The sequence below is a fragment of the Fusarium keratoplasticum genome, chromosome 5 (genome assembly GCF_025433545.1).
Source record: "Fusarium keratoplasticum isolate Fu6.1 chromosome 5, whole genome shotgun sequence".
Classification (NCBI taxonomy): Eukaryota; Fungi; Ascomycota; class Sordariomycetes; order Hypocreales; family Nectriaceae; genus Fusarium; species Fusarium keratoplasticum.
The window spans coordinates 1,405,521-1,418,158 of record NC_070533.1 but is presented as its reverse complement, the minus strand read 5'-3'; the positions used below and the strand labels follow the sequence as shown (position 1 = coordinate 1,418,158).

Genomic DNA, 12,638 nt, shown 5'->3' with positions numbered 1-12,638 from the left:
GTTTCGCCGGCGCTTGTTGACGGTGCGATGTCGGAGATGGAGGTTATGAGAGTTGTTACGAGTTGGCGATGAGAAGGGAGAGGCTCCATTGCCTTGATGCTTGTCACATGGTGAAGTGAGGGTGAAGAGCAAGACTTTGACTCCACAGAGAGAAGGTGTGATGACTGAGTTGATGATCACCAATCGTGAGCCTGGTGACTTGGACAACCACCCGCACTGACAGATCGAATAGAGCAGTGTTGACAATATTTATTTAATGATTATTTTGATTCTGTTCTTGCCTTTTTGGATCATCCATCCATATTTTTGTTTATACAGCCCTGGGCTCTTCCATCTATGATCCTCACAGCCCAAGGTATGATACACTAAGCCAATCGCTCCGCCTTTCACATACGTACTCGTTACCATTTCCTTTCCATATCTCATTCAATAAATCCAACACTGGCTTAAACCCACTCCTTGGGATCCCGGAGAACCTCCACTAGGCGCTGCTCCCTGCTCTTGGGCTCAGGCTCATGCATGTACTTCCAGCTCGCCGTCAACGGCAGGCTCATGAGAATGCTCTCGACACGGGAGCCAGGGGTGTTGAGGCCAAACGCCGTCCCGCGGTCGTGCACCAGGTTGAACTCGACGTACTTGCCCCGGCGCAGCTGCTGCCACTCCTTCTCCTTCTCGTTGAAGGGCATGTCCTTGCGCTTCTCGATGATGGGCACGTACGAGGGGAGGAAGGACTTGAGGCAGTCCTGGATAAAGGCGAACGTGTTCTCCTGGTCCCGCTCGCTCTCGTCGAGGTCGTCGAAGAAGATGCCGCCGATGCCGCGGCCCTCACCTCGGTGCTTGTTGAAGAAGTACTCGTCGCACCACTTCTTGAAGCGTGGGTAGTAGTCCTTGTCGTGGGCGTCGCAGGCCGTCTTGAGCGTCTTGTGGAAGTGGATGGCGTCTTCGTCAAAGAGGTACGAGGGGGTCAGATCGCTGCCGCCGCCGAACCACCAAGCCTGTGATGTGCCGTCGGGGTTGGCCGTCTCAAAGTATCGGTAGTTGAGGTGAACGGTAGGGGCCATGGGGTTGTAAGGGTGAAGGACCATGCTCAGGCCAGCAGCGAAGAAGTCGAGGGACTCGACATTGGGGTCGAGAGTCTTGTGGTTGGCGCGCATCTTCTCAATGGCGGGCTTGGGCAGGGAGCCGTAGACGACGCTGACACCGAGGCCGGCCTTTTCGAAGACGTTGCCCTCCTGGAGGACACATGTAGTACCACCTCCACCGTTGGGGCGTTCCCACTCATCCTTGCGGAACTTCTTACCGTCGACTCTCTCGAGCTCGGCGACAATCTGGGCCTGCTGTTCCCTGATGAACTTTTCCATACGGAGGCGCATGGGCGAGTCCTCGGAGACGCCCGACTCGCGCTTCTTCTGAGCATCGCGGTCGGCGAGGGTGGATGGATCGAGGCGGAGGGATTCAGTTTCAGCCTGGGCGAGGCTCTACGTTAGCAATTGACCCTCCTGGGAGCTCCTCGTGAGGACATACCATCTTGTAGGCGAGGGGGGCGATGGCACCAAGGGCGACAGCGGCCAGCCACAACGAGGAGTAATTGGAGGACGAAGCGGTTCGGGAAGCTCGAGAACCGGCAGAGCTAGACAGCCAGCGTCTCGTAGAAGCGAATTGACTCTGGGAGAAGCGTGTAGAGGGAGATGCAAGATGCGCAGCAAGGCGCTGAACCGGCCGCCTGGAAGCCATGACCTATATATTTCGAGCGGCAGAGCAAGGCCGAGAATGAAAGAAAAATGTGCCGAAAATCAGGTGGTTTCTTTGCCTGAATGTGAGGCCACCTTGCCGCCAGAAGCCGGGGTGTTGTAGAGAGAGCGGCAGAGTTTGGTAGGATTCAATTCGCGGTTTGGGCCGATTGGGACTCGGGTGATGGTCAGAATCGAATGTTTGGCAATTGGCTTCTCTCGACGTAGTTCTCGACCCCAGGGAGCGACGCTGGGGCCGGCCGGCGGAATCGGCTGACGGGCTGCCGAGAGCGGTAAAGCCAACGCACCACTCGGAGGTACTTGACCTTTGTACCTCCGGAATCCTTTGATGCTGTCAAATGCTTCTCCGGACTCCCGGTCTTTTGAGATATCTCGTCTTTCTGATATTGAAGCTTCGTCCCGAGGCATGTGATCTATCCCGTGACCTTACTGCAGCTTGCGCCTGGGCTTCATGTAAGCTGTTCAACCCCCTGGTACGTTTTGTTCCCTCTGGAGGCACCGAGGTGGCGGGGACAGTGCGCCATGCTTGTTTGCCTTTTACTTTTTCCCCACCGTGATGGCCAACCTTTTCTCGGTGACTGGGTTTGGGCACAGCTGGTTCAGCACATCCAATGCAAGGAGGGAATGCAGTGCATGGGCAGGGGAGCCGCCAAGTGTGAGTGAGCAAGGGGGCGAACAGGCAAACCAAACCACGAAGGAAAAAAAGGACAAGAATCACAAGTATCTACAAACATTTACAAGGGAGGGGCTTTCAGGGATTGGGACCGAGTGACCTGCAGAAAACAAACCTTTTGTTATTGCAGATACTTTTTTCGTTGTTGCGAGCATTACATACGTAGATGTTTAAGCATCAACACAGTCGCTGACGAATGGGTGGAATCTTCTTTTTTTGTGTTTGAGAGCCGCAAGCTCTCCCGATCTGTCCTTTCCTTGATAGGCAATGAAGATAATCAGGTCTGCCCCTTGGCGTCAAGCTTGTGATGGACTTGAAAATGAGGACCTGAGTGAAAAAAAGGCCTCCTCCATGATTGACTCCCCTGTCAGCAGTCGTGATTTGTTCAGCATCGATTCACGTCACGTCACGACCCTGTGACGAGACAGTGCGACGCCTGACTTGCTGCTCCCCCGCCATCATTGCCTCGCGGGGCCTCTTGTGATTCACCGACCTTGATGGCGCTAAACTAATTTAGGGCTAGACCAGCGGCCCCGCGCGCCTGCCCTCTCCCTGTCACTGCCCGCCTGCCCTCTTGCGCAGTGCCAGTGAGTGAGCCTGCCTGTCCGCCTACCGCTACCGCTGCCTCCGCCTCCTGCCTGTTGCTGCCTTCTTTCTAGTCTGGCCGACCGCTTATCTGTGCCGTGCCACCTTTAAGGCTCAGTGACCTCTCTTTCTCATTCTTCTTCTACCTGACGCAAGCCGATCGTAACCTAAGCTCTTTCCTCTCCATCCCATCTCCATCTCGACCTCTTCCCCATTTCTGCAACCTTTTGCGTTTTCCCGCAAAGCCAAGCTCGACTCTCAGCAACAACAACACACTTACCGCCTTCGATCTTATCAATCATCCACCATGCGCAGCAAGTTCAAGGACGAGCACCCTTTCGAGAAGCGCAAGGCCGAGGCCGAGCGCATCCGACAGAAGTATGCCGACCGCATTCCGGTATGTCATCTTTCGTTGTGTTTATTTGTTCGGCGTCGGCTGCGACTCGACGAGAGACTGTCGAGGGCATGCGCGGGGTCACCGCCCTGCGTCGTCCCGTCAGCTACATCGCTGTCGCTGCCGACGACGCCTTCGAGGGATCAAGTGCTGACAAACGCGCTGAATAGGTCATTTGCGAAAAGGTCGAGAAGAGCGACATCGCGACCATCGACAAGAAGAAGTACCTGGTCCCCGCCGATTTGACTGTTGGCCAGTTCGTCTACGTCATCCGCAAGCGAATCAAGCTGTCGCCCGAGAAGGCCATCTTCATCTTCGTCGACGAGGTCCTTCCCCCTACGGCCGCTCTTATGAGCAGCATCTACGAGGAGCACAAGGACGAGGACGGGTATGTCTCCCGCTACCCTGCTTGGAAATGAACCTGTTGCTGACATGTCTGCGTCTAGTTTCCTCTACATCACTTACTCTGGCGAGAACACCTTTGGTGACGCGTAAGAGCAAGTCGTATTGGATCGGTACTCAATTCTACGTCGAGAATGATGAAGGCGTTTCGGTTGTATTGGGTGATTCTATTTTGTTGAACGGTACTGGTTATTGTACTCTGATTTCGAGCCGGGATATCGGGATGTAGTAGAGGCCGAACTGCTCTGCATCTCGTCGCAAATCGTCCAGCTTTGTTGGTATTATTCTGACAGCGCGAGTGGAACGAGGACTGCAAGTTGGTAGACAATATCAAGCCTGCTGCCCGAAGATCTGATTTCCGTCATTGTGTTGACCCGTATTCCACTTGTCACCAGGACAACGTCATTTCCCTTGATGAGTCTGTCCGGATTCAGTCACGCTGAGCTGAGCTTGATGGGAACGATGACTACTTCCAGGCAGCTGTGCTCATCACCTGATGACCTTAGCTTCTGGAACTGACGCTAGCACGCCATGTGCCTGGACGGCTATTCTAGATTAGCGCCTTGGTCTGCGTGGTAACAAACGAAGGTTTCGAGCCGTAGTAAAGATGTATCTCTCTTGGGCAACCAAGGACTGCTGAATACGCTCTTTGCACCCATGCCTCAAGAGTTAGGAATCACTGGCCGTGAAAGCTTTTTCCTCCTTCCTTCATGATCCGTCCATCTGAATGTGTGCATAGGTTCGAAAACTCTCTCCATACTTTTTGAGGCGCGGATATTTGGTACACCACCTTCGGTAGGGTTAACTCTCCTCAACAAACCCTCATGAATGTTTCTTGACAACTTTGTTCAATGGTCATTTCCGAACATGAGATGATAGATATGATGACGAAAAAAGGCAGGTCTTATGTGAGGCTGTCTCTTCTAATTCTTGATGTTATCCTTATGGTATGATATTAGCTAGACATGTATCTGTTGTCCAATATGGGCTCCTCTCAACATCTTGGAAGTAAACGAAGATTTGATCGTGATGCTTTCTGTGTGTATTTGAACCTTAATTCCTCTCTCCTCTTTAATCTTGATTGTTGCCACGTCTTCCTCTTTCCTCACTCAACTTCTCTTCTTCCCACCTTCATTCCAAACTCTGAACCAAGCTTGTTCATGACTTCATCAATTTCTTAAGCATCTGAAGCATCTTTTAATAACTTGACAGTCTTGCCGCTTAGAAGACGTCTAGAAGACACCCGAGCCAGGTCTCGCTATCACTGTTTCGGATTCATTGTCGCTTCACCATAGAGGAAGATTGGAGCAGAACCGACATTCCAAGAGCCTGACACTCTCCTGCCTGTCCATGAGGCTGAGATACGACGGGAATTTGCCATCAAGATCGAGTCAGAAATCCGCGCCAACCCGAGGACCGCAAACTTCAAACTCAATGCCGCGCAAGTCGCCACTATCTTGTCCGTTCTCTTGTCCGCCCTTCGACCTGGCGGCTATCTATCGACTGGAGACTTGTCAGGAGAGCTGTACCAACGTCTGACGGGTCTGCCAGCTCTTGTTAAGCATTGTGAGTATCGATGGTTCATCCTTGGCTTGGCATGTAAGCTTGTGAGCTAATGATTCCTTCTCCCCCCACAGTCTCGCAGCAGCCGCTACCCTGGAAAAGACCAGAACATCCTGAGGAGCGCAAGTGCTCCGAGCGAGACGGGCATGTCTGCGTTCTCATTGGCAAATCCAAGCCTTAGGCCGGCCATATAGTCCCTTACGCATGGAACGACACCCAGGCCAACATCCAGAAGACAGAGAAAGTCTTCCAGCATATCCAAGCCTTCTTCGGTAAAGACTGGCTCCTCTGATATCGGCCATATCTTCTCAACCCACAGCAACCAGGCAGCTCCGACAAGGTGTGGAATATGCTTTGCCTCAACATCACGGGTTACTGCTGGTGGAGGTGCGCCAAGTTTGGGTTCAAGTGTTTGGGCATCAGGCCGACTACGCAAGGCGAGTCTGTTGTCATTCTACAACTCCACTGAATGCCACAACAAGAGATGGATCCGAAGAAAGTGACGTCGCTACAAGGACAAGACAACGACTTTGACAAGATGGTTGAGTGTGCCAAGTCATTTCATAGTGACGGAAGCCCTGACTCCGTTCATGAACTGCCCGAGTTCTCGATCCTATCTAGACACTCGATCCTATCTGGACACTTGATCCACGTCCCGATGCCCAACCCCGAAGCTGTCTATTTCAAGGCCATGATCGTTGTGGCTGCCTTTTGCGGTGGTGCTGTTGCGCCTCGCCTTCTACCTGACCATGAAGAGTTCCATGTTGGTCACGAAAATGTCGATGGCAAAGAGTTGAGAACCAGGGAATAGGTCAAGGCACACGCTGCTACCATAGCTGAAGTAGTAGGGTAGCAGATATTTAGCATCCATGTCAGCCTGGCCATGGCACATCTTTGTTCAAGAATTAGCACGGGTTCCATCTTGCCTTGGATTATCCCATCTCATTTCAGGATTGCGATTAGACTAAAAATAAAGAGAGAATTATGAGGGTTTACCTAGGATGAGCACCTAGCTACCCCAAGTAATATGTCAAATGGGCCAAGTTGGTGTACTAAATATCTGCCCCTTTGACAAATGCCATGACAGCGTACCGAAAAGTCCCATTCGCATATCCACGTCTCATGGCGCGAAATGACTGCAAGAAAGCGATGCCATCACGGCCCTGTGTGAAGGCGAATGCCCAAAGCGATGGATTTTGGACAAGTGACCAGGTAATGTCCCTGTCGAGGAGAGTCAGCTTAATAATATGGCCAGCTGGATGAAGTACATACCATGTCTTTCGGACCTCTTGGCTGATATCGTTTGGACCAGAGAAGATGTCGAGCCCTGCCTGGTTCGCAAAATCGATATAGCCTTGCTGGGTACAGAGTGGGGGAAGAAGCATGCCATCTGCTCTCACGTTAGTATTCGAGCAGGGTTTTGGTGTTTCGTCACTTGTTACCTTCAATGGGCTTGATGTCGTTGACAAAGGCCGCCTCGTCTAGGTCCTCGGCTTTGAACCAGTCCGCCAACACCAGCTTACCTCCCGGTTTGAGGACCTTTTTCGCATTCTCAAAGAACAAGGCTTTGTTTGGGAAATGACTTAGCGCTTCACTTATCCACACAGCGTCAAAGGATCCTTGCTGGTCGTCAAAGAAGTCGCCCATCTTTTCGGCATCCAGCTCGAGAAACCGGACCTTTCCGGTACCCAGTTGGGTGAAGCCACCGTCATCTGGGCTCTTACTCAAGCCTGCCTGTGAATGTTCTTCATTTGTGGCTTTGGTGAGCCGGTTTGCGATCTCGACTTGCTTGGGCGAGATGGTGATGCCGGTGACAGAGCAGCCATGCTCAGAGGCTAGATAGCGAGACGTCCCGCCGATGCCACATCCTACGTCGAGAACGGTCGTGTTGGACGGAAGCTCTGAGGTTTCGAGTAGTAATCGAATGAGATTTATCTGCGCCTGTTCTTTCGTCTGCGTTTCCTGGGATTCTGGAGTTGGCCAGTACCCGTGGTGGATGTGCTCGCCCCTGGTGGCATAGGGGGTTAGTATGTTTTGGGAGCAAGGCACATGGGGTCAACGTGAAGAGACTAATGATGTATTTGATTGCGGTCAAAGAAAAAGCTTGAGAACGAACCACAAACTCAGGTAGTAGTCACTGGCCAAGTCATAGTGGAGCTTGATCCTGTCCTTGAGAGCTTGCATGGTGGAGTGGGCGAGACCGAGAGGAGTGTCATATTGCTTGCTCAGGTCGGTGGCCTGGTCGTTAGGAACTGCGGTGGTCATAGTTGGTGAGTAGCTGTCGACCTTGTATAGAATTCAGGATGCGCAATCCGGCGAGTCTGATTTACTGGCGATAATATGATGGTGATGGTGATGGTGATGGTGCTGAGGGCATTCAGGTTGGGGATCTTGATGTACCCCGCTATCCAGGGCAGTGTAACAGTGACTGCTGAGTGGGTGAAACCACCGACGCATCCGAGACACATAAAATTCCTCGAGCGAGAGAAGCCATGGCCTCAACACTCGTACTTCAGCCGCGTGCATCGGCCTGGGATGTGAGAGGGAACGTAGCTCGGTTCGCGATTATGGAGGCGCTGGAACCTTTCACCGTTGTGGAGTCGTTAAGTCACCACAGACTCCTTGGCACACACATCCAGACTGGCGAAAGCAGTGCACGGTGCTCAAAGAAATAAAGGTCTGCTCAGCTTTCAAATATCACAGTTCTAGGCCGTCTGGCTATTTTAAGCTTGTGCCGTGATGGTTGGGCTGCATCTTCTCGAATGTCAGGTTCTCGTTTCACTACGCGCCAGCTGAACCATGAGCCGCTGTCATTACAGCCAATCATTTCACACGAAGAGGCCCAAACGGCGACCTCTTTCGATACACAAGGCGCTTCGTAAAATTACAAACCGAAAACACTTTCGAGAGCCGCTGAAAGACTGATTCTATTGTCGTCACCTATTCTTGCCATCAATAGCTCGGTGCGTCTTGAGGTGAGATGGTGTTCCCTATCCCAGTTCCCCTCCAAATGACGTCACTGCTCCCAAGACCAGAATTTAAGCTTGATTCACAATCGGCTAAAGAACGACTCTTCCTCACCGCAGACTCTCTCGTTTCAGAATCTGCACGGCGATGATCAGAAACACGAGCTACCTCGTTCCAGAAAATCCGGTTTCGACATCGTTCGGGCCCGTATCCAGACTTGCCAAGTGGCAGGCCTTTGGACGAGATCGGCGGTTGTCGGCCACGTGAACCCTTGTCGCCAAAGGGACCCTGGCAGTGGAGGAGGGGGACCCTTTGACCCTTTTTAGCAGCCCTTCCGGGGTGGCAGGGACCAGGGACCAGGGACAAATGGGCTGAACAAAGGCTTGATTGGATGTGAGGCGCTGTCTTCTCCCACACTGTTCAAGACGACATCCCGGCCCGCCACCGTGAAAACGTTCACCACCACAGGTTGCGTTGGAGATGATCCTATCCGTTTGGAATATGGCGCCCTTCTGTTTCTTGCGAGACCCTGCTATCGCCAGTCAGTCCGTGATGGGGTCTCGGTGCTATTCGCCCATCTCGCATGCCGTAGTCGGTCACGGCCTCGGGCACGGCGATGGGGACCTGCTCGCAATGGCGTCACCCTCTGCCCGAAATCAAGATGCGTCGTCTCCCTATCAGTTAAAATGACCTGCTCTCCGCTGCCGTGCCTGATGGTGAGACTTTTTCCTGGTGGGCACCATTCACGACGTCGTTCCGTGGTGTTTTTACCCCCTTGCCCATCTGCGTGAGTCACTTGTTATATATCTACGCTTCGGTTCGCACCCCATTCACTTGGAGGCTGCCTATTGATGCCCGTGATATTGTGACTTTTTCTCATTTGTGCAAGTTTGTCAATTTTTCTTTTTTGGAGCGACCTATTAAACAATCCGTGCTTGAGGCGGCTGGGCCACTTCAAGCGACAAGTCAAACAACGATAGCCCAGCCAAGAAAAGACTCATCAGCCTCCAGCCTCCCCATTCTATTAGAAACGTCAGCCTGGGAGACGTCAGCTTCGGACCTGTTTGAGCGGCCCGTATTCTTTGTGCTCTCGGCTCAGTTTGAAGCCTCTTCTACTCAGGCCTCTGACTGCGTCGTGAGTGGCCACCGGTGTTGGGCGGGCGCTTAGCTCGACCTCACTTTGCAAGGTCTAAGCGCCAGCCGCTCAAAGGCGAGAAAGGAAATCTGAGGGCGGTTCTGAGTCCGGTTCCTATTTGGGGAATTCTCATTCATTCGAGGTTCCAATAGTGGAGTTTTTAGCCCGGGGTAAGTTGCAGCGCCTTGCAGCCAAAACTTCCCTTATTGTCTTTGCTCCCCTTCCTATTGTCCTATTATTCTGCACTTTGCTTCCTCTTTCACACACAATCTCTCCCCTCATTCACAACAATAAACAAGGTTATCATGGAATCATAGAGGCTAGATCGGGAAATCTTTTGCTCACGGCCGTTAATTTTCCTTTGTCCCATTTCTTTCATCTCTCTCTTTGTCTAGTTAATCGTCACACTTCCTCCGTCTTAATCCAGGGATCACTCGAATATTGGCATCATCCTCTGCCTTTCCCTTCAACTTCTATTCTCTCTTCTCTATTTTCATATTTGATCCTTCAGAGATACCAACCCGCATAGATTCAACATGTTCCCCTCACGGAAACAGCCCGACGACCCGCCGGTCTACCCGGCCGTCCCTGACTCCCTCCGGACAGAGTCGATCGAAATGTCCGAGATGCGAAAGGTTCAGGAAGCCCGCGCCGACACTGCTCCTACCGTTACTCCGTACCTCAGTCTCCGTTCAAGGCTCTCTCAGATTTGGATGAATCGCTGGACGATCCTCCTGCTTCTGGTCCTGATTCGAGTCATCATCCTCATCGCCGACCTCAACGACAATGTCGGGGATGCTAAAACCAAGGCCCTCTCGGCCTGCACCAAAGTCGAAGATGTTGGAAGCGCCATGGCCTCGATGCCTCATTACCTGTCACGAGGTGTCAACGAGCTTGCCGCTTCTGGAATCGAAAAGTCCGTCGAGGCTATGGTGTACATGCTCGACCTCATCATCGTCGGCGTCCAGAACCTCATCATCTTCTATATCAACTTCCTCACTGCCACTTACGTCTGTCTCATCACAGCCATGGTCCACGGTAGTCTTGACGTCGTTGCTAATGTCACCGAGGATGCCACCAAGGCTTTCAACAAGATTATCGACAAGGTTGCCAAGGAGATTGAAGACATTGCCGGAAACCTCGAGGATGGCATTAACAAGGTTACTGAGGGCATCGAGGACTCCGTCTTTGGTGATTTGATCCCCGACATCCCCAAGGTCAACTTCACGGAACCCATTCAAGACCTCAAGAACTTTGACCTCAACTCCACAACGTTTGTCTCGGATGTTCGCCAGCTCGAAGAGGATCTTCCCGACTTCCGAGAGGTCCAGAACATGACTGAGGAGGCCATCTCCAAGCCTTTCAACTTTGTTCGCCAAGCTCTCAACGAAACCTACAGCAACTACAAGTTCGATCGGGATGCATTCCCTCTGGCCCAGAAGAAGCAGCTGACCTTTTGCTCCGAGAATGACGCTCTCAACGAATTCTTCACCAACCTGTTTGAGCTCATCGCCAAGGCCAAGACCATCTTCATCGTCGTTCTTGTCCTCCTGGCCGTGGCCGCCATCGTACCCATGGCCTGGCTCGAGATCAAGCGCTGGCGACGACAGCAGCAGCATGCGCGTCTCATTGCTAAGGGCCAATTTGACTCCATGGATGTTGTATACATCGCCTCTCGCCCCATGACCGCGACCTGGGGAATAAAGGTCGCCTCTCGCTTCAAGGGCAAGAAGCAGATCCTGGTGCGTTGGTGCATCGCCTACGCCACTTCTGTGCCGGCCCTGTTCGTCCTGTCTCTCGCGATTGCCGGTTTCTTCTCTTGCTTCTGCCAGTTCCTCCTCCTCAGGGCCGTTAGAGACGAAGTCCCTGCTCTGGCTGACCAGGTTGGGGCCTTTGCCGACGACGTGGTGCAGAGCCTGGAGAGCGTTTCTGACGAATGGGCCAATGGTGCCAACGGTGTCATCAAAGGCCTCAACGACGACATCAACAATGACGTTCTCGGCTATGTTACTAATGCTACGGACGCCGTCAACGACACCCTCAACACCTTCCTCGAGACTATGGATGATGGCCTCAACACTGCGTTCAAGGGTACCATCCTCCTTGACCCCATCAAGACTGTCCTGCACTGCGTCATCGGCATCAAGATCGAGAGTGTGCAAAAGGGTCTCACATGGGTGCACGACCACTCCCAAGTCAACTTCCCCCTCTTTGAGAACAACACATTCAGCATGGGCGCCAAGGACTCGATTGATGGTGACTCGGACCTTAACACGTTCCTTGCATCCCCGTCGAGCGTCACTACTGATGAGGTCACGGGGGCTGTCCAGGCTGTCACCGACTGGCTCCACAACAACTTGATCCAGGATGCCCTCATCTCCACAGGCCTGCTGCTACTCTACTGCCTTGTGGTACTCATCGGAGTTGTATGGACACTGGCTGGCATGGCCTCACCCGACAAAGGTCGTGCCGAAGGTGGCATGCGTTACACCGGAGACGACCGACCCAACGCCAGTCCCCATATCGGACACCGCGACGAGACCAACCCCGGCGGCGTGATGCACTTCCCTCGATTTGGATCCTCCTCAGGCGAGGAAGACAGCTACAGACAAGCACCGAGCGGAGGTGACGAAAAGCTCATGTCCGGTGCAACAGGGGGTCGTCCCATGCAAGTCGAGGGCAACCAAAGAAGCAGCTCCTACGGCTACCTCGACTCGACAAGCGGCAAGTACTAGGAAGTCTGGAGCCCATTGACCGGTTGAAAGGGAATTCGGGGGAGGAGGCGTCAAGATTCTCTCCATTTTTTCTTTGTTGCAGTTTTTCTCGCTACTCCCGGTCTGGGCTGGACCTTGTGCCGGAAGATACTCTCCCTACCGTATGACTGCATGAAAGCGATGGGGGATCATGATGACATTGCATGGGCGGCGTTGATAATACTTTGGAACTGGAGGCAACTCGAAATCTTTTCTTGTCATTTCATTTGTTTTTTGTACTGTTTCGAAGGGAGAACATCGAATAGTTGACTTCCGTATTACAAGGGGCGACCCCGAGTCTGGGTTCGCGCGGGTCTGCACGTCACATACTGTAGTCACGATGGCAAACCAGATTGTTCCTAGCCCTAGATTGAGACAAGAATAGCAACTGATGGCTACACATATGCAGTCTGTA

The 12,638-nt window shown here is 52.6% G+C and overlaps 5 protein-coding genes and 1 pseudogene across 6 annotated transcripts, besides 1 other annotated feature; 4 read left to right on the top strand and 2 right to left on the bottom strand.

Moving 5' to 3' along the window:
* Nucleotides 1-446: 446 nt before the first annotated feature.
* On the bottom strand, nucleotides 447-1,734 carry NCS57_00710200 (Coproporphyrinogen oxidase; the record flags this gene model as incomplete). The annotated part of the gene is made up of 2 exons (XM_053056965.1): nucleotides 447-1,478; nucleotides 1,525-1,734. 2 exons carry the CDS (start codon nucleotides 1,732-1,734, stop codon nucleotides 447-449), a joined length of 1,242 nt encoding a protein of 413 aa, XP_052913160.1.
* A 1,582-nt stretch (nucleotides 1,735-3,316) lies between these two features.
* Nucleotides 3,317-3,898, top strand: NCS57_00710100 (Autophagy-related protein; the record flags this gene model as incomplete). The annotated part of the gene is made up of 3 exons (XM_053056964.1): nucleotides 3,317-3,406; nucleotides 3,574-3,791; nucleotides 3,850-3,898. 3 exons carry the CDS (start codon nucleotides 3,317-3,319, stop codon nucleotides 3,896-3,898), a joined length of 357 nt encoding a protein of 118 aa, XP_052913159.1.
* A 1,202-nt stretch (nucleotides 3,899-5,100) lies between these two features.
* NCS57_00710000 lies at nucleotides 5,101-5,837 on the top strand (annotated as a pseudogene). The gene is made up of 3 exons: nucleotides 5,101-5,404; nucleotides 5,563-5,640; nucleotides 5,695-5,837.
* Nucleotides 5,101-5,837: a sequence feature.
* Nucleotides 5,838-5,852: 15 nt separating this feature from the next.
* NCS57_00709900 (uncharacterized protein) lies at nucleotides 5,853-6,179 on the top strand (the record flags this gene model as incomplete). The annotated part of the gene is made up of 1 exon (XM_053056963.1): nucleotides 5,853-6,179. One exon carries the CDS (start codon nucleotides 5,853-5,855, stop codon nucleotides 6,177-6,179), a length of 327 nt encoding a protein of 108 aa, XP_052913158.1.
* Nucleotides 6,180-6,420: 241 nt separating this feature from the next.
* On the bottom strand, nucleotides 6,421-7,633 carry NCS57_00709800 (Methyltransf-11 domain-containing protein; the record flags this gene model as incomplete). Its single annotated transcript, XM_053056962.1, has 4 exons — nucleotides 6,421-6,589; nucleotides 6,641-6,758; nucleotides 6,811-7,376; nucleotides 7,485-7,633. The coding sequence occupies 4 exons, from the start codon at nucleotides 7,631-7,633 to the stop codon at nucleotides 6,421-6,423; spliced, it is 1,002 nt and encodes a 333-aa protein (XP_052913157.1).
* A 2,373-nt stretch (nucleotides 7,634-10,006) lies between these two features.
* On the top strand, nucleotides 10,007-12,205 carry NCS57_00709700 (Plasma membrane fusion protein PRM1; the record flags this gene model as incomplete). The annotated part of the gene is made up of 1 exon (XM_053056961.1): nucleotides 10,007-12,205. The coding sequence occupies one exon, from the start codon at nucleotides 10,007-10,009 to the stop codon at nucleotides 12,203-12,205; it is 2,199 nt and encodes a 732-aa protein (XP_052913156.1).
* Nucleotides 12,206-12,638: the final 433 nt, after the last annotated feature.